The sequence below is a fragment of the Microtus pennsylvanicus genome, chromosome 2 (assembly GCF_037038515.1).
Source record: "Microtus pennsylvanicus isolate mMicPen1 chromosome 2, mMicPen1.hap1, whole genome shotgun sequence".
Lineage (NCBI taxonomy): Eukaryota > Metazoa > Chordata > Mammalia > Rodentia > Cricetidae > Microtus > Microtus pennsylvanicus.
The window spans coordinates 104050831-104071032 of NC_134580.1; the positions used below are offsets into that span (position 1 = coordinate 104050831).

Consider the following 20202-nt stretch of genomic DNA (forward strand, 5'->3'; position numbering starts at 1 on the left):
TGGGCTTCTAGAAAATGAGCAGAGACTTCCAGTAGTCGCTTTTAAAAGCTTTCTTTCGAATTCCGGGAACTGTGTCCAGGTAGCAAGAATGACTTTATTTCCATTCTTCTATTCAGCATCATTTACTGACACGGCCACCATTCTAGGCCAGAGGCCAGGGCCACGGTGACAAGAAGAAGCTTGTATTATAGGGGAGAGACGCAGAGACAATAACCAATGTAGAGAAAGACTATTCCAGATGCTGTAATCAGAACAAAGAGAGTCATAGTGGTTAGAAAGAGAAAATATTATAAAATAAAACAATCACCAATTATTAGCAAAACTGAAAATAGTGAGTGGCTAAAACCATAAGTGTATAGGAAGTGACATTTAAATGGAAATACATTGTTGAGCATCTGACTGTTAGCTGTCTTGAAGCCGTCTTCACTAGTATCTTGCCGACCGACACAATTTTCTTCTTGAGGGATTGCTGCACACTCTGGTACAGTGCTGCCGATTCTGTGGTTCTGTCTGCTGTCGGCACAGAGCTGCGGTGAGTGGGGGTATTCCCACCACTCTACCCCTTTGGTGGGGTGCTAGAGCAGTGCAGTGTCGGCAGCTTCTGTGCTCCCAGTCTGCAGTTGTCTCTCTCCCAGATATCATGGGAGTTCTACATGGATCTGAACACCCACTTCCCTCACACATCCCAGGGACTCAAATGTTAGTTAATATTACTTTCTAGGGGAAAATCAAAGCCAGAGAAGAAAATTGAGCCTATTGGGGTTTCACACTGCTTCATGAGCACTGAGTTATGAAGGTCTCTTCTGGCCCTGGCCCTACAAAGTCGTACCTTTGACACTGGTGAGTTGAGTTCATAAATACTGCCAGTATTCTTATTTTATGGTCCGGTTTTATGCTCTTCTTCGATGTATTCTTATTGCCTCTAATTCCTATCTCATGACTTCATCATGCTTCTCTGGCTATTACTTTGTTATTATGCGACTGAAATGACAAATGAGGAAGTTAGAGATTTTTGTTTGTTTGTTTATTGTTACTTTTTTGCAAAAATAAATCTATCAAAGGATAAATCCTCCAGGACAGGAAGCCTTGTTTTCTGAGTGTGTGTGTGGCAAAGTTAACATTTCTGGTTCCATTCCACATGTGTAGCCTTCTCTCTCTGTCAAGTTCCCGAAGGACGTGGCCAAGTAATCTACTCCATGAACGTCTTTATCTGTAATGAAACTCTTCTCCCACGAAACATCACATTTCTTGGAAGAGTAGTGCAAGTGTCAGAAAAGCTCCCGTTTCATTTCTTCTAACAAGTGCTTTGTAAAACTCATCTTGAGAAACCCAGGCTGTGCTGTGGACTCCCACAGGCCCTGTCTTTTATCAGAACTAATCCAGTCTGGAGGGTGACTTTTTTGGTATCACTTTCAAATGATAGATTTTAACGAGTGCCACCCAAGTTACTCTTTGAGCAATATGCTGATTTAGTTCTTTTAAGCTTGTGGACAGATACAGTGATTTCAGAGTTCTTGGGTAATAGCCCACATAAGAGGACGTTTTGGGCTATTAACAGTTGTTAATTTCAACTGTGTTTACTTAAATCAAGCGGAAACAAGGCCTGCAGAACTCTATGTGTGGTCATCAAAGCCCGGAATCGCCCAGAAGTAGGCACAGAAGGTAATCTCTGTGGCCGGGGGGGCATTCAGGAAATAGCTCATCAGTGTGTCTTCTGACGAGTTGTTAACTGCAGTCGGGACCCCACAACTAACAAATGGCTCTTCATGGCAAAGAGATGACAATGCCATTTTAGTATTTGTAATGGAAGTTGCAGTACTGTTTATTTTTTATGGCTTAATAATTTTATGATTACTATATAATTATCGGTTTTTACAAGAATTGTATTTGCTATTTTATTTATTTATTATGTATACAACATTCCTTCCATGTATGCTTGCATGCCACAAGAGGGCACCAGATCTCATTATCAATGGCTGTGAGCCACCATGTGGTTGCTGGGAATTGAACTCAGGACCTCTGGAAGAGCAGTCAGTGCTCTTAACCTCTGAGCCATCTCTCCAGTCCCTGTATTTGCTATTTTAAATAATAAGTTTGTAATGGTTAAATTTGATAACAAAGCAGAAATATTTGGAGAAGAAAAGTTGATGATAAAGCAAATAAATTTATCAGAAAAGCTTAGAAGATGTTGTTTCCTTTAGGAATAATTCAAATGAACTCGTATGTTGATGCACAATGTCTTCATAGTTACATATGTTTATATATGCAAATCTTCATCGATTGTTTTAACTTTTGGAATTAAATTGTTAGTGGCAGTTTTCCTGTGGACACCTGCACACATGGATTTGAACATCGTTAAATGAACTGCTAACGTAGCACTTAGATTTTTCCCCTGAATTTTCCATCTTGAAAAATGTCAAATGTACGTAAGACGTGGGAGAGCAGACCACAGGCATCTGGACTTTATAGCCTGGAGCCATGCAGACACTGTGTTATGTTTGCTTTATCTTAATTTTTCTCCTGAACCCTTGGAGAGTAAATGACAGACATCACCCTCAACATTTCAGAGCACGTCTTGGAGCAAAGCTTCAGCATGACCACAGTATAATTGTCGTTCTTGGAAAATTTAATAATACTGTAATGCTATTATCTAATATACAGTTCATATTTACATTTCCCAGTTGGCTACATAATAATATTCCCCACACCCCTTTTCTTCTCTTAATTTCCATCTTTTTCTGATCTGGAATTTATTCAGGGGTCAGTCACTGTATTTAATCGTCATGCTTCTTTAGTTTTCTTTAATTGTAGAATAATCTTTCTGTCTTCTGAGTCTGCTGTGGCATTGACATTTTTGGGGCATAGGCCAACTTTTTTGGTCAAATTTCCTCAATTTGAATTTGACAGAAGGTTAGTTTATTATTGGATTGAGACTACTCCCTCTGCCCCCCATTCTCAGCGAGTCACATCATTTCTGTTTTTTCAATTGTATTTAAAATTTCAAAAATACAAGCAGAGGTCCTAGTGGCACAGGTCAGTAATGCCAGCTACTTGGGGGGCTGAGTCAGGGAGATTGGTGAGACCCCTCCCTCCCACCCAAACAGACAAGTAAGAAAACATCAGCAGCTTCTACATCAGACAGAAACTTGCTGCCTGTGCCTAAGGATGTCTTAGTTCAGGAATATGGTGTTACGTTCCCCTCTATAAAGGTACGCTTCTCTTCATCACGGTCACGGACAAACTGGCGGTGACGATGCACACCGTCACTTAGTAATTCTCCTCTGTGTTTTAATAAATTGATGCTTAATGAGTGTTTGTCGAATTCCTAAAAAACAACGGCTCTGTAAAAATGGCAAGTTCTTGACTTCTAAGGAATTAAAGCTACTCACTGTTGTGCTGACACTTAAGCAGCCTCAAGTTTTCCTTCATTGCGTTGCTTAGGAAATAAAATGTTCTAAGCTTGGAATAAACTGAGATGTCTAAGATAAAAATACCCTAAGCCAATGTAATTCTAAACTGCCACTGTGTGTATAGGGTCACGTTATCTCGCTTGCAGTCACTCGAGAGTTTGTATATATCACATTTCAGTGTAATGACATGGGCAGACTCCAAAGAAAATACCAGGCAACTGGGATTTGGTTTGACTAACAAATATTTATATGTATCTGTATCTCTAAGAATTGTAATCTTTAAGGGGTTTATACTACACGGGCTTAATTCCTGAAGCTTTATGTTACATTGTAAGAACTTGCTCAGTAGTATATATAACTTCAGATGATCCCGCAGCTGGCGTGGGTGAGCATCAGGGTCAGCCAGAGCTTCAGCAGGAACAGGTGGACTTAGCGTGCTCTGCTGGCCTAAAGGCTGCCCCTCATTTGCACGCTTTCCTAGGCATATTAACGTTATTTTTTTCTTTCGTGGGTGATGTTGACAGAAGTCAGGACTGTCATTTGGGTTCCTCTACATGTACTTGGTACGTTATAGTAAAGGGAAGATAAACAGTGTCGGCCATGGCTTATGAAGTAGAAGCCTCTGCTCTAGGAGGCGGCTGGACAGTGTGCTGGTGACTACACAAGAATTCAGTTCACATGTATTCCCACTCTGTACCCTCCCTGCCTCTGGCATGCTTCTGGGAGATGGGTGGCAGGACAGTGGGCTTACAGAGGTCTCCCTTCCTGTTTGAAGCTGCTGGGCCTACAGGTCCCGCTTACTCTCTGACTTTAGTGTAATGCTTCCTCTGAACCACTGCAAGATTTTTGAATATAGGCTCTGCCTCATTAAATCTTTGCATGCCCAGAGACTCAAGTCATAACCAGCGTGGGACATGTGATCTGGTCCCTGCCTGAAGGAAGAAAAAAAATGATCAATTTTTGGTAATAGCAACTTTTAATCAAAAGTCTATCATTTTACACTTAGACTCAAGCCAGAGGTAAATTACATGTATCCACATTAACCAAGGAATTCTGTTCCAGGGAGGCTAGTCCTCCAGGCTCCCCTTCTGTGGCAGACTATTCTGATTATTTGGAGTCTGATACGCTAGGTGCTGAACACATCTCCAGTGTCAGGATCTGTCCGAGGTGATGGGCACTCTCAGCTGTGCTCCTATGTGAAAGAAAGTGTGCTCTCTAGTCTGCACGCATGAGTTAGAGAGCTGATGTAATACCACAGAAGACAGCCCCTCTTTGACCACACTCTGGAGCTTTCAGAATTGCCCCCTGCCTTTTACATCTCCAGATGAAAGGGTTCTCTGTAGAGGAGAAAAACAACAACAACAAAAAGAGGTGCTGACCCAGAACCAGGGTGTGACACACAGGTGGTGGCCTGAGACAGAGGAGTTTCTAAAGCTGCAAGCCACTTCTTATTTATTTATTTATATTAAAAATTTCCACCTCCTCCCATTTCCTTCCCCCTCCCCCTATTCCCCTCTCCCTCCCTCTCCAGTCCAAAGAGCAGTCCGGATTCTCTGCCCCGTGGGAAGTCCAACGACCTCCCCCCTCCATCCAGGTCCTGGAAGGTGAGCAACCAAACAGACTAGGCTCCCACAAAGCCAGTACGTGCAGTAGGATCAAAATCCAGTGCCATTGTCCTTGGCTTCTCAGCAGCCCTCATTGTCCTCCACGTTCAGAGAGTCCAGTTTGATCCCATGCTTTTTCAGTCCCAGTCCAGCTGGCCTTGGTGAGCTCCCATTAGATCAGCCCCACTGTCTCAGTGGGAGGGCGCACCCCTCGCAGTCCTGACTTCCTTGCTCATGTTCTCCCTTCCTTCTGCTCCTCATTTGGACCTTGGGAGCTCAGTCTGGTGCTCCATTGTGGATCTTTTTTCTGCGGTTTTAATGGTCCTCTTTTGGAGATAGGGCACAGTCATTATGTAGCTGTTATAAAGTGGTAAAAATCATGGTTTTTTTTTGCTTATTGACCAGAAATTTGAAATCTATTAAATAATAAATATTTCTAAATGAAGCATTTTCAGCTTTTTAAAAAAATTTTTTTAAAAACATTTTTCTCATTTTACATTCCAATCCCAGTTCCCTCTCCCTCCCCTTCTCCCACTCCTCCCACCTTCTACCCACTCCACTCTCATCCACTCCTCAGAGGGTAAGGCTTCCCATGGGGAGTCAACAAAGTCTGGTACATATAAATGAGACTTTTTAGCTAGAAGTCATAAACATGCACAGAAAACAATGAGAATGAGCTTCTGAGTATGAACTGTAGCTCTGAGAGTTTCAGAGTTAGGAGTTGGAGCGGGAAACACAACACTTATTTGAATGGATATAAACAGATTTAGCTTCCTAGTCTCACCAGGAATACGTGGAACACCCTTAACATTATTTTTGTTTTTATAAAAGTGGCATGTTCTTGTTTTAGAGTACTAAGGAATAAAAATATGACAGGTATTAAATTCGGATTCCTAGTACTAACAAAGGGGATGCTGTCATTGGAGATTATGATAAAAATAAAATCTTTGCACTTTAGCTGCTCCCATTCGGGGAACCCACATTTGGTGCCCACGTGATGCAGTCACATTTCACAGAACGCCTCCTCGGTGCCAGGCAGGATCTGAGGTGCAGGGTGGGGCGGTGGTTAAAATGCACTCTCAGAACCTCACAAGGGAGGGGGAGAGACAGAAAAGATTACATGAAGTAGGAAATCCTTGAGTGAAAAGCAGTTTATGAGGTGGAAAGTCGAGGAGGGTTGAGATATTTTGGGGAGGTAAGAGAGAATCTGTCTGATAATATGACATTAGAGTAAACATTTGGGACATAGACATGTCTAGTGATAAAGAATCTTACCTGGAGTTTTGATTGGCTAATAAGGATAGCGATGTTCACTGTGCTCTAATTACATACTTGATGTTTATAGTCTTTACAGTGACTGAATAAAGTAGGTGATTATTATAACTCCCATTTTGCAGTTGAGGAAGCTCACTTGTTTTGACTACTACACTGCACTGATAGGGGCTCTGGCAGAGAGAGGAAGTGTGGAATTCAGAATCTAGAAATCCAGATAAAGTTCCCCAGTAGGGGCTGCTTAATTTAGTCAATTGATAAAGCGATTGCAAGGTGAGGGGAGTTTGTAATGGCCGACTTTTTTCTCTTTGCTGTTGCTTCAGAAACTACTATGTAATAATGCTTTGTGACGGTCGCCACTTTATAGATATTTGTTAAATATGAGTGGAAGAACATTTGCAAAGACTAGAGGCAGGGACCACATGGTGGACTGAGAAAATCAATTCACTTTGACAAGTGTGAACTATGGAGCAAAATCGTAGGGACCTATGTTAGAAGCAAGAAGCAGGGACATTGCTGGGCAGTGGTGGGGCACATCTTTAATCCCAGCACTCGGGAGGCAGAGGCAGGTGGATCTCTGTGAGTTCGAGACCAGCGTAATCTGTAAGAGCTAGTTCTAGGACAGGCTCCAAAGCTACAGAGAAACGCTGTCTCAAACAACAACAAACAAAAAGAAGCAGGATCATTCTAAGTGTTTTTACGAAATGACAAGGGGATAGTTAATTTGGTAGCACATATAAACTAAAAGTTGATACACCATGAAAGAGAGAGGGTCATGGAGGCTGAGGAAGTATGTATGTGTGTGTATGTGTGTGTTTGGGTCTGGGTGTGGGTGTGTATATGGATGGGTGGGTGTCTTGGCTCATTTTTTATTTCTCTAAAAACAGACTGGGTTCATTAAAGAGAGGTTTGTTTAGCTTGCAGTTCTGGAAGCTCAGCCCTGGTCACACCCATCTGGGCACATCACAACATGGCAGACAGCATCCTAGTGGGCGTGCACGTGAGAGGACTAGATCACTTGGCAGGACGGGAAGCCGGTGGGATGCAGGGTCTGTCTGACCTCACTCTCACTGTACCTCCCAGGACCTAACTAGGATCTCAAGAGAACTTTATCCGCTCCCTTCCAGGGTGAGCACCACTGATCTAATTGCCTCCGAGCAGGCCCCACCCCACCCTTGAGAGGCCCCACAGCCCCAACAGTTCTGGGTTAGCTACCACACCAAGCACATGAATTTTTCGGGAGTAAACCATAGTAATTGGTAACTGTGTGGTCAGCTGTGTTTTTAAAATCTCAATAGAATAAAATGTTTAAACTTGTTTGAATATTTGAATATTCTTTGGGCTTCTGTGAAGACAAAACATTCGCAAAGGTATACGTGAATTATTTTTATTACATGTGAAAGATTTTTTGCTAGTAAGAAAAAATAAGTAATTCAAACCAGCTTAATTCTGAAAGGAATATTTGCTTCAAGTATGTTTATTGAAATGCAGAGGCAGGTATTATTATCAGTTAGCTTTTGCTGGGTAAGAAGTCTTCCCACAATTTAGGCTTAAAACTTGGACTGGTTTCAGCTCGACAGTGATTCTGTTTGTCCTGGCTAAGCTCATCTTCCCTCAGTGTTTCACAGTACTGATTCTGGATCGGGTCTCATCTGGGATGATGGAGGCACTGGATCTCACACCTGCTTGTTCTTATTATGATGATGATTCTGATCATCGAGTGTGGTGCCTGCAAGTGTGTGGGTAACTAGGCAGGAGCAGGATATCAGTGTCTTGGTTTATTCCTTGAGGCATAACTCCTTCTCACTGAATCTGAAACTTGCTGATCTCACTAGGCAGTCAGTGTCAACGTCTCTGCTGCCCAGGACTGGAGTTACTGGCATTTACAGCCATGACCAGTAGATGCTGGGAATTTGATTTCAGGTCTTCATGCCTGCAGAGTAAGCTCTCTTTACCCATAGAGCTATATTCCCAGTTTCCTAACTCATTTAAGTGGAAGTCTCAGGATACCAAATATAGCAAGAGGGAAAAGTTCAAAGTCCAATTTCCTTTCCTATATTTCCCCTTCCTTCCCTCTCTCCCTCTCTCCTTCCCTTCATTCCTCCCTCCCTTCCTCCTTCCCTTTCTTCCTCCCTCTCTCCCTCCCTTCTTTCTTTTGCTTTCTTACTCCCTCCTTCTACCCCTTTCTCTCATTTTCCTTTTAGTTTAAATTTGGAGTCCAGTGTAGGTGCTTGCGCTACCCCTGAGCCATATATACCTTCAGCCTTTGCGCGTGTCTTTCAAGTCTGTGTCCCAAATGCCACTGTCTCAGTTGCTAAAGCCACTTATATCCTTGAGCCAAGAGGTAGAAAAATTCATCAATTGAGGCAAACTCTTGGCTGAGAGTCTCTGTAAAATAAAAAAGAAAATGACACACTTCTAAGACACACTTATCAAACATTCCCATTTAATAGGGAGAGTCAGGAGAGTCAGGAGAGCAGCCAGCAAGGATGGATGGACCAAAGCAAGAGTGGAATACAGCCCAGCCAGTCTCAGCTCTGTGCAGCCTCCTGCCGCTCGCTGCTTTCACTCCTCCTCAGGATGTGTTCTTGCTTTCTGTGTCTCTCAGCATATCTGTCCAATCTGATGTCTTAGGGCTCAATTTTCTCTTATGTTTATACTGACTTTTTTTTTTGCTTAAAATAAAAGTTTATGAATTACTTAACCAAGAATATACATTCAATAAGGTCATGAATCAAAAGTTGAAAACCAGGAAAAAGAAAAGAAGAATTGGAAACACATTATAGATTTATTTTTTAAAAAAATTATGTTTGTAATTTATGTGTATGAGTGTTGTTGGCCTGCAAGTGTAAAAGTGTACCATGTATGTGCTTGGTGACTTTGGAGGTCAGAAGAGGGCTTCAGATTCTTTGCAGCTGGAGCTATAGATGGTTGAAAGCCACCATATGGGTGCTGGGAGCCAAATGTGGGTCCTCTGCTAGAGCACTGAGTGTTCTTAACTACTGAGCCATCTTCTAGCCCTCTTTGTTCCCTCCCTCCCTCCCGCCCTTCCTCCCTCCTACCCTCTCTCCCTCCCTTCCTTCCTTCTTTCTTTTTCTCTCTTTCTCTCTCTCCTTCCTCCTCCTCCTCCTTTTAGTTTTGCAAGACAATGTTTCTCTGTGTAGCCCTGGCTGTCCTGGAACTCAAGAGATCCACCTGCCTCTGCCTCCTCAATGCTGGGAATAAAGGCGTGCACCACTGTTGCCTGGCCTCAATGTTCATTTCTTAATGCAACTGTTATTCAAGCCTACTTACTGAGATTCTTATAAGCCAAGCAAAGCAGAAATGAAGTTATATTGGTTCCATGATCAAAGTAGCAAAATCACTCCCATCCTTCAGAAGATGTACTGTCATCCCTGAATTTAAACTGTATTTACCATGCAGAGTTTTTAGAGCATACAAAGTACAAATTGTCTTAGGATATTTTCTCTTGCTATAGTGCAACATTTGAGATTGAGTACTCTATAAAGAAAAGGAGTCTATTCAGTTTGTGATTCTGGACACAGGAGGTTCAACACTGAGCCTCTGTGTCTGGTATGAGCTTCATGCTGTACCATAACTCGGAGGGTGGCATCTGCGGGGCTGCTATGCAAAGGAGGATAGACTTCCATGGTAGCTAACCCATTCCCCAAGAAAGATGTCCTCCACTCATGAAGATGTAGCCTTGTGACTCCTACTTCCTCTTACTGGCTTTACCATTCCTATGTTGTGGACCAACACACAACCTGTGTTTTGTTGGGACAGACCACAGTCAAGCCTCACAGTCATGAGGAAGAGCTGTGTAACTGTCTGGAACTGGTGCAGGCATGCTGTTCTTCTGGCTCGCTCTCGTAATGGCCTTCAGCACTTGCTTTCCACAGAACATTTGAGCACAGTTCAGGGAAGTCAGTTTCCTTCCTGTAATAAGGCTTTGAACACCCTTGTCATTTCCTGACCCTGAAGGCTCTTCCCACTTCATGCCATTGTGCTGACTGCTGTTTCCAGAGTCCTTTCTCTCATGCGAAAGTGTCTGGAGGTAGCTGTGCATTCGGTGGATCCGGACTGTGATTCCCAGAGTGATGTTTTTCCGTTGGCCAGTGTTTGCATCTGTGCTATTAGATCACATCAGGAGAGCGATTAGGTGCCAACTGTACTGATGGCTGTGCTGGAGGGTCCCGACTCCGCTCAGAATTCCTTCCTTCTCGTTCTTAAGAGTGGGACTGCTGAGAAGCCAGTCTGAAGAGCCCGCCCCACACAAAGGGGGGTCTCCAGGGAAGGCACATGCAGTTCTAAGACACTTGCCAAACCACAGAGATCGCAGGCCCGCCACCCATCCCGTACTATCATCATTACTGAGCGTTTTTTGGAAGGTCAGAGCCAAAATAAGCAATCTGCCAGCCAAGGAAGCAACACCAGCCCTTACCACAGGCTCTGGAGGCCCCGCTGGTATTTAGTAGCAGTGACTTGGGTCATATTTTTGTCTAATTCCATCAGTCTGGCAAGGCTCCTGCCCCTATGGTCTTCCCACATTTTTTTTTTCAATTATCTTTCCCGTCTTTCCAATAATAGTTACCTTGTGTGTGGATACTGCCTCCTCCCAGAGCGCTGCTTTTTCTTCTTCTTCTTCTTCTTCTTCTTCTTCTTCTTCTTCTTCTTCTTCTTCTTCTTCTTCTTCTTCTTCTTCTTCTTCTTCGTCGTCGTCGTCGTCGTCGTCGTCGTCGTCGTCGTCGTCGTCGTCGTCGTCTTCTTCTTCTTCTTCTTCTTCTTCTTCTTCTTCTTCTTCTTCTTCTTCTTCTTCTTCTTCTTCTTCTTCTTCTTCTTCTTCTTCTTCCTCTTCCTTTAAACAATGAAAGGGATTTCAATTAACTGTCCTTGTGAGAAATTGTTAACGAGAGAAGCTTTCTAGGGCTCCTGAATTTTGGGTTCTTAAACTATCCTCCACATGCTCTTACAGATAAAGAACAGAATTATGTTTATAAGCCAGAGCCAGGCTCACAGTTCAAGTACTGACCCTGACATTTAGTAGTGAGTGACCTTGGCAGTTTGCTTGCCCTCCTGTGATTCATTTTCTTCGTTAGAAAGTCTGTTTAGCCACAAAGCTCTTCCTCATGGATTCGACATTAGTGCTTGGGAAGTGCCTTAGCGTGTCAGGTTTGTTGTATGGGTTGTTACACGGTGGTGGACGTCATGGCAGACTATCAGCCTCACTCTGAGATCGCCCTGCTTTGTGGCTCTTCGGAGCTGTGTGATGGGAAGGAAGGACTGCAAGCTCCCAGCTGCTCAGTCCATTGAGATGGGATTTTCTGCCTTTTTTAGAAAAATTGATCAATTACTCCACTTTTTTGGAGGGCTTTTCTTTTGTATTTTTTGTCTTGTTATTTTTCTTTTGTTTGTCTTCATTTTCATTTGTTTTTATTTTGCTTTATTTTGTTTGAGAGAGAATGAAATTAGGGTGGGTAACAAGGTGGGGATGGTCTGGGAGGAATTGGGGGGAAAACATGATCAAAATGTATGAATTTTTTAAATAAAAGGTATTAGGTTCATAGCAAATTTTAAAGTATTTTAATTAAAATACAATTATATCACTTCCCCTCCTTCCTTGCCCCCTTCTAGCCCCTCTCATATCCCTCCCTCTTAGCCCCCATATCTCCTCTACTCCCAGATCCTTTTATTTGACTGAATACATGCATAGACATTATATAAGTAGCACCTACCTAGTCCATCAAGCAACTGGAATTGTGACGATGCAGAGTGTCCTGTCTGCCCACGACCAGGACACTGGCCTCCTTGTCTCCCTGTATTAGCTTGGTTTAGTTTACTGACCTGTGTGGGTCTCAGTCTCCTCCTCTGTGATATGTGGATTATAGTTCTGACGTTTGGAAATTAAACAAGATGGCATGTATAGTGTCTGCCCTTAAAAGACATTTGACACTTGTTAGCCTCCTTCCCCTTCTGCATGTGAGTCTTCCTGTCTACCCAGTTATCAAGAAAGCCTCATTGCACAGGACATTGCTTAGAGGGCTCTTGTCCTTCCTCCTTCCTCTTCCTTTCCTTGCATGCCTTTCTGTACTGAGGGATGAGCCAGGGACTTAGGCTTATGCTCTATCACCATATAGAGCCTCCACATTCTCTCATCATTTTTTACTTTAAAAAGTTTATGCTGAGACAGGGTCTCACTAAGTTGCCCAAGCTGGCCTTGAACTCACTCTGTAGTCCTGACAGATCTTGACTTTTCAGTATTTTTGGCTCAACCTCCAGAGTATCTGGGATTTCAGACCTGTGCCATCAGGAGGGGCTGTTCAAATCAACGTGGACCAGTTCAGCAGGTCTGGGATGGACCCGAGGGTCTGCACGTCTGACTAGTTCTCCAGTGCTGAGGCTGCACCCGAAGAGCTCCTGAATGATGGAGCGGGCTAGACTCTTCCTTCCGTTGTATCTCAGCCATGGTAATGGTAGTGCCTTTGCTACACGCACTCGCACACCCAGGGGCATCATTTGGGGAAATAATTGGGACTGTATATTATCATATACCAACAAGACCCTCTCTATCCAGTAAGACTGGGATAGTTGGTCTGTGGATAGACATTGCCTCAGGATCTTCATGGGCCTAGAAACTCTCCCACATAAAATCTGCGCCTTGCCTCCTTCTGATGACCTCGTTTTCAGATCTGGGTCTCTCCACAGTGCATGCGTCCTGCTGGCCAACAGCTCAGGAAAGTATCTCACCTCGCATCAGTTCTGGATGCTCCGAGGTTTCCTCTGTCCTCACAAAACACCTTGGGTAGACACTCAGAGCTGCCCATCCCAACTGGAACCTCCTCTAGGTTCCTTAGCTTGGGCTCTCCCCACTGAGTGCGGGTGCAGTGACATCCTCACTGGTTCTAGAGTGATGGTTCTAGACTTCAGCAGGTTTTTAGACTTACTTTTGTGAAACATCCTTTGTGTTTGTTTCCAGATTCTAATTGCTCAATGTTTGATCTCCTTGTTCCATTTCCTCTATTACATGTAGAAAATTTCAGCCTTGACTGTCAAGATCAGTTTTACCTGCCATGCTCACTTTGGGAATTAGCTATCATTATCCTCAGAAAAAGTTTCATGTAGTTAAAAAAAGAAAGAAAGAAAGAAAGAAGCAGATATAAGTTTTCTCTTTATTAGAGATGTGAAGACTTAGCAGTCACATCTTTGTAAAAGAAATTCGTGCAGCTTGTGGGTACTGTTGTTTCCTGTGGTGCGCCTTGACGGTCTCCAGATTGGAACACAGCAGGGAGCCATGCTGTAAAACGCCCTGGGATCACAGCATGAATAGGTACCTCTCAGGGGGTTGCCATTTTGGGGAAGTGCTTGGTCCCCATAAGAACCCAGTGTTTTGAAGGGTAGGGAAGGCCTGCAGGAAGTGAGCACTGCAGATGCTTTTGAGGTGAGGGAGAGGCAGGGTGAGCCCTTTAGAGTTCTACCTGCCTTCCTCTCCCTCCCAACATTCCTGACAGTCTTAGGGAAGCAGAGGACATGCTGGTACCTTCCTCCAGGGAGCCCTCTCAGGGGACTGCAGAATTAAGGCAGGTGCTGAGCCCACTGAAGTGAAGGTAGAAGCTGCCTAGCACGGTAGAGTTCTGTCTTCTTTAGAAGATCTGCAGATAAGAGCAGTGTTGCTGGCTCCTGGAGGGCAGACTCTGGCCTTCTCTTCTACCCACAGCTTTGCAGAGCATCCATAGTCCAATTGTTGTCCCTAAGGATGAGGGAGATTAGCTGAGAGGAACCCCAGCTCCCGAGTGCATAGCTGCAAGAGCTAGGAAAATGTGAAGGGAGAGAGAGAGTGAGCCCCATTAGGTTCAAGCTTTGCTGGTTTTGCTGGAGGGTTTCAGGCTGTGTACTTGTGGCGTAGAGGAGTCAGGAGCATTCAGATGCCTCGACGTGAGCTTGCCCTTTCCTGCACAGCACTGGCCCCCAAGTTCACTCACTTTCCCCTGGGTTGACTCCAGAATGTTCCCCAAACATGCCTGTTAACATGCTTTTGCGCTTCTTGATTCTGTGAAGTCTACTGAAGTCATACACAATTTCAGAAGTTGGAAGCACCAATATAGTACCTGTGTGAGTAGCTCTGGTTGATTAAATTCTTGGCAGATGTGTGGTGACTCTGTTTCCAGAATCTTATAGACGGAAAGTGCTTGGGCGGATCCCACATGACCCTGAGTTAGGACCTGGTTCCCAGTGGCCCTCCTGGATGACTCCTTGAGCTCGGGTTATAGTCTCTGGCTTGGGCTGTGGGCTTGACTAATTTTGTTTGCTCTCTGACTTATGCGCATATTTTCCTTAAGTCAGATTTGGGTTTCTGTTAGCCTTTGCTTCTAGGTTCTTTATATCTTTTACTCATCTAGGACTCGCCTTCCCACCCATCCATCCTCCACCCCCTGCCCCCTGTTTAGCACTGGGACCTCACAGCTAGGACTACTGAGGAAGCCAGCAAGTGGGTGGGTCCGCTGCTGAATTTCCCATGCAGGCAGGCTTTGTTTACTGCGTGGGGGGACTCCCTGCTCTGCAGTTGGACAGAGATAGCTCAAGTGGGGCCCCATTTTGTTGGTCTCCTGATGGTTCATTATTCTTTATTGTTGTGGAGACTTCCAGATTCTTTAAAATTCTCTATTTCCATTAACATCTTGAAGGCATCCTGTATTTGATTTCATCTTTAGCTATCTTCTTGTGTAAATCAAATGATTCTTCATTTGCAAAAAAAAATAATAATCCACACTTGTCAACCCTGGTATGCTGCATTAGAGCACTGTGGTCTTGTGTTGTTTTAAGTCAAGTCTTAGGGTCATCACAGTAATCCTGTGGCTTGGAAGACATTATTTTTCTCTTCAGTATAAATGGGAGGTGATATAGCCTGGTAATCAGGAATATGGATGCTGGAGCTAGATAAATGAATTTGAGTTTTAGCTTTAATAACTTCCAGTTTAATATTACCCAACAAATGACCCAGTCTCCTCGTCTGCAAAGTGGAGAGGCATCTGTTTTACGGGACTCTGAGAAGTGAGTAATTGAGGTAAAGTCACTGGAGCAGTATTTAGCGCACAGTAAGTGCTCAGCAAATCTTCTGTTACTAACACTATTGTTGCTGTTAATAGCAGATGAGAAGTAAAACCTGGAAACAGTGAAACATCTCACCTAAGGTCACACAGCTGGTTGGAAGGAGAATTCTGGCTTAGCCATGGTTAGGAAGCTTCTGCTATTGGATTCTTCCCGCTGTATTTTTTTTTCTCCATGTACCCCAAGTTTCTGTCAATGAGATCAACCTTTATCTTTCAATTCGTTCCCTTCATTTTCTTCACTTTTTCTCATTTTCTTTGTTTCTCACACTGGAAACTGTTGGGCGTTGTCTGCTTGCTTTGAATTTGTCAGACACAGTGGTGGCAAGGTTTGTGATGACCCTTTCCCTGTGGGTAGGTGCTCCCTGTGGGTAGGTGCTCCTTGTGGATAGGTGCTCCTTGTGGGTAGGTGCTCCATGACACGGTGCCACTCTGAATTCTGTTTACACACACACAGCAACATCTTATAACTACTAAAGTATACAATGGTGTACTTTAAGAGCTTTAAATGTTTATTTAGTGTGTGTGTGAGTGTGTATGTGTGTGTGTGTGTGTGTGTGTGAGAGAGAGAGAGAGAGAGAGAGCAAGAGAGAGAAGAAAACTTGTAGGAGTCTGTTCTCTCCTACCCTGTAGGTCCCAGGGATCAAACTCAAGTCATCAGTCTTGGTGACAAGTGCCTTTATTGGGGACCATCTTGGCAACCCACTTTAAGAGCTTTATAAACAAGTAATTAATACTTCTCACTGCTCTAATGTTTTTCCTCATAAAACAGAGAATATTAACATTTTGGTGACGCCCATTTGTCTTTTCACATCCCCTGACAGCAGGCGGAACAATGGTTACATTAGCCTTATTTGGGGGGAACCACTCAAGTGTGAAGTGAACTTGGACTTCAGGGTCAGATGGATGAACCTCAGATTCCGGCTTCTCCTAGTCTAGCATGAGTCACTGACTTTCGCCGTCCTCCTCTGTACTACGGGGTTGGTGAAGGTGTGTGGTTGATTCCTCACTCACAGTCTGCACACAGCTTTCACTCAGTGATGGTGGGTATTGCTGCACTGGGAAAGGTGGCTTTACCCCAAGGTCACAGCTAGGTTGGCAGCCAGACTCTTGCTTGCTCACAGATTGCCGTGTGCAGTGCTTTGTCTGGGCACGTCGTTTCTTTGCATTTTAAGTACAAGTGTTTTGCCCTTTTGGTCACTAATTTATTTTTAATGTGTCTATTATGGACAGGCCCCTGGCTGTTGTGCCATCAGGTCATGTGCACCGCCTTTGATGCCAAAGTCCCATGTTTGCCTCATGTCACAAGGCAAAGCTAGCGTTATTGAAACCGCATGACCAAGGAGAGGCGTGAATGACACTTGCAGAAGCTGTCGACGGCATCTGGGCAGCTCTTCTCAGGAAGGGAAGCAGCAGCAGTTTATGGAGTCAGCCCACACCTGGCAGCATGAAAGGCCATGACACCGGGGAAACACCACAGCTTCTCTCTCACAGACTAAATTTTTTAAGGAAAAGAGAGGAAGTGGAAACACGATAGAGTTAAGGACCAGTGATAAGTACCCTGTCCAGGATGGCCTGCTTAAGTGGGCAGTGGAATGGGTACTGCAGGGACCCCCACAGTCTGCCGGAGAGAGACAAGAAAATCCACGTAAAGCATTGCTCAAAATCAACTAGAAGTAGGGAGAACAGAGAGGAATTCTGTGGCTTGTATAAATTTGGGGGTGCTGAGTTGTTGAAACAGAGATGGAAGAGTCCTGAGGAGAGGTGAATGCCAGACAGTCAGGAAGACCAGGGTTTGTTCCTCATTTCTGGACTGAGGGTTTGTGGGGGACACTGGGAGAACAGGTAGAGGGGGAGCAGAGAGCTAAGTCACTGAAGAACTGTACACCACATGGAGAAGATGCAGGCAGGCAAGCGGGCAAGAGAAGACTGTTGTATACCAGTGTTTGCCGTGATTCTTCTGACCGTCTAATAGAGTGCGTGAGAAATAAAGCCCCAAATTCAACCTCAGAAATAGCCATGTGGGTAACTAGATGACCCTATCAGAGTTTCAGGGTCTGGGAGAAATAGGACACTAGAATGGGAATGGTATTTCAGGAAGCCTCCATGATGACAGAAAATCTGAGTGGCCAGCTTGCTCATATATGCAGTCAATGACCTGGATACTGAGTGGCCATAGGATTTGTATAGTAGGCAGGAAGTGGCACCGGGTTGTATAAATACGTGAGATGGTCAAGAAGGCACCTCTACTTAAAAACAATGATAGACAATACAGTTTGACGTTCAGTTGGGTTGCAACTTTAGAAGACTTTGGATGCAAGATGAAGATTCTGAATTTAGCATATTAATCAATAAGAAGCAACTAGTGGTCCTTTAATATTTTTAGTATGGGTCAGAACTATGCCCTTTCATCCAGCTTTCTTCATCATGATTGTACCTAGAGTGAGAGGTTCTATTCTTGCACTTAATGGACATGTCAAGAGGTAGCATTACTTCTGGCTTGAAAACCTTGGACCTGCTTTGGCTTTGGAGACACTGGAATAGTCACTGTGTCTCCAGACAAAGGCAAAGGAATTAGTGCCAGAGGAGAGAAGTGGTGTCAACAGAAAGATGAGGAGAGCTGCTTGCTCTGCAGAGTCTTTTAGGGATCTGAACACCAGCACGCATGTTCTGTTCTCATTCTAGACCCATTGTGGAGCTGTTGCTGGATCTTGCTAAGTTTTCCTAGAGCTGCTGTGCAGAACACATTGCTCTACACAGTTGCTATGTAACTGAGCAGAGTTGGAACTGGAATTCAAACCTATTTGACATATCTGGCATGAAAACTAGGCTACAAGTGTATCACAGTACAAATGACTGTTTGGTTTTCCAGGTGGAACTTGCAGAAATCTGTGCCAAGAGTGAGCGTTACATAGGCACTGAAGGAGGAGGCATGGACCAGTCCATATCATTTCTTGCAGAAGAAGGAACTGTAAGTAGCATTGAGCCATTTGGAAATTTCGACTTGGGAAAATATCTCTGGCAGGGAAGGCCTGCAGCCCGCAGCATGCATGGTTATGGGAAGCCTGGTCTTTCAGGCTCTACTGGAGAACACTACTCAGCTGTTTCGTGAGTCAGGGCTGATGGTAGTGAACGCACCCTATTTCATATTGAGTTCCTCTACCTTAAGCATCTGGAATCACCCTTGAAACTTATTTTTCTCATGTGTCTAGATTCCCCCCTCTCCCCATATCTCATTACTAAGATGAGATTTCTCAATTCTCTCCTTGGGACCTCCTTTCCTGACCTTGCATGAAATCACTTCATCTTGTGGTGTTTCATAATCTCACGTTGGCTTTAAACCCAAATGTTAGTTCTCTTACCACATATATGCACAGCCCCTCTTTTTGTAAATTACTCTTCGGTGTCATTTTTCTCTGTCAACATTTTTGGGGCTTTGGCGGTGGGAGGAAGAATGTTGATGGTGGGCCAGGAATAAATTCTTCGGTTAAATACCACTTCCTCCTGGCTATCAGCTCCTTCAGGCAAGGCAGAGGTTTGGGTTTTTGCCTGTGAACTGCCCATTACCGAAATAGAAGCAGGCATCTTTTTAAGATCTGCCTTAGTTTTGCATGAGATTCCTTCAAGTTTGGCTGTTTTCCAAGAACACCTGGATCCTTCTACTAAGAATATGTTTTTGTTGATTCTTCTAAGTCAAAGACATGAGGTAGGAGAAAAGTCTTTTTTAACACTAAAATTATACTTGAGGTGTTTTGGCTGTGAACTGGCAAGCAGATGTGGTAGCGGGAGTTCTGCTGTTGGTGTAAGGTTGGTGCAGGGTCTGAAGAGAGCCCTCTTTCTCTGGACTTGCAAAGCACAATTACCACCTGACCCCCACTTTCTGCCTCCAGCTTAGCCTCTCACTCTCCAGCTGTGACCTTCGGCCAGATATCAGCGCCTAGAGCTGATATCCATTCCCGCCGGTGTGTCTGTTTCTGCCCCACAGGACAGAAACTCTTCCTTCTTTCTGACGTCTTCAAGTGTTCTCTAGGACTCAGTCTACATTTCCCTTTTCAGAGACTACACTAAGTTGTCTGAGCAGTCCCTCCATTAAGAGAGGGTGAGACCCTGAGCTTCACAGTGCTACCGCTGTGACTCACGTGGAAACGTAATCTCATGGCTTCTGAAGCAACTGTGCACTCCTGGGGGGCAGCGGCAGCCCCTGCCCTGTTCACTGTTGTGTCTCCAGCACCTAGCGCAGTGCCTGGCTATCAGTAAATGATGCTGTAGAAGACTTTCTTAAGATAAAATAAATGCATAAAAGCTTGAATGCTCTTCTGAATCCTAATCAATTATTGTCTCCTCTGTCACTTTTCTTCCAACAGGCCAAGTTAATAGAGTTTAGTCCTCTGAGAGCAACTGATGTGAAACTCCCCAGTGGGGCAGTCTTTGTGATTGCCAACAGCTGCGTGGAAATGAACAAAGCGGCCACTTCCCATTTCAACCTCAGGGTGATGGAGTGTCGGCTGGCTGCAAAGGTATGAATGTGGCAAACCAGCAAACCTTGCCGTGTGCCTGTCCTCTCCTGCTTATCCTCTGTTGGCGTGTAGTTTCCCCCACACTTTGGGTCCAGAGCAATCGGATTCCAAACAGGTAAACCAACAGAGAAATCTTCTGCTCTCGACTCGTTCTTTAGAACCTGAACTAAGTTCACAGCTGCGTCTTCTGGGGTGACTGTGGGGAACAGAGGACAGTGGCTGTTTGTGAAGCACAAGCTGGGATAGAAGCAGACATTTCTTTAAGATCAAATTCGTGTGTTTGTTCCAGAGGTGGAGA

General features: G+C 44.2%; 1 protein-coding gene across 5 annotated transcripts in view; it reads left to right on the forward strand.

Moving 5' to 3' along the window:
• Positions 1-20202, forward strand: part of Galk2 (galactokinase 2) — a 118169-nt gene that overhangs the window by 49403 nt on the left and 48564 nt on the right. For all 5 annotated transcript variants that reach the window (XM_075962040.1, XM_075962041.1, XM_075962042.1 and 2 more), the window contains 2 exons: positions 18260-18358; positions 19752-19904. In XM_075962040.1, coding sequence (XP_075818155.1) covers positions 18260-18358; positions 19752-19904 — 252 coding nt within the window. The remainder of the gene's footprint in view (positions 1-18259; positions 18359-19751; positions 19905-20202) is intronic.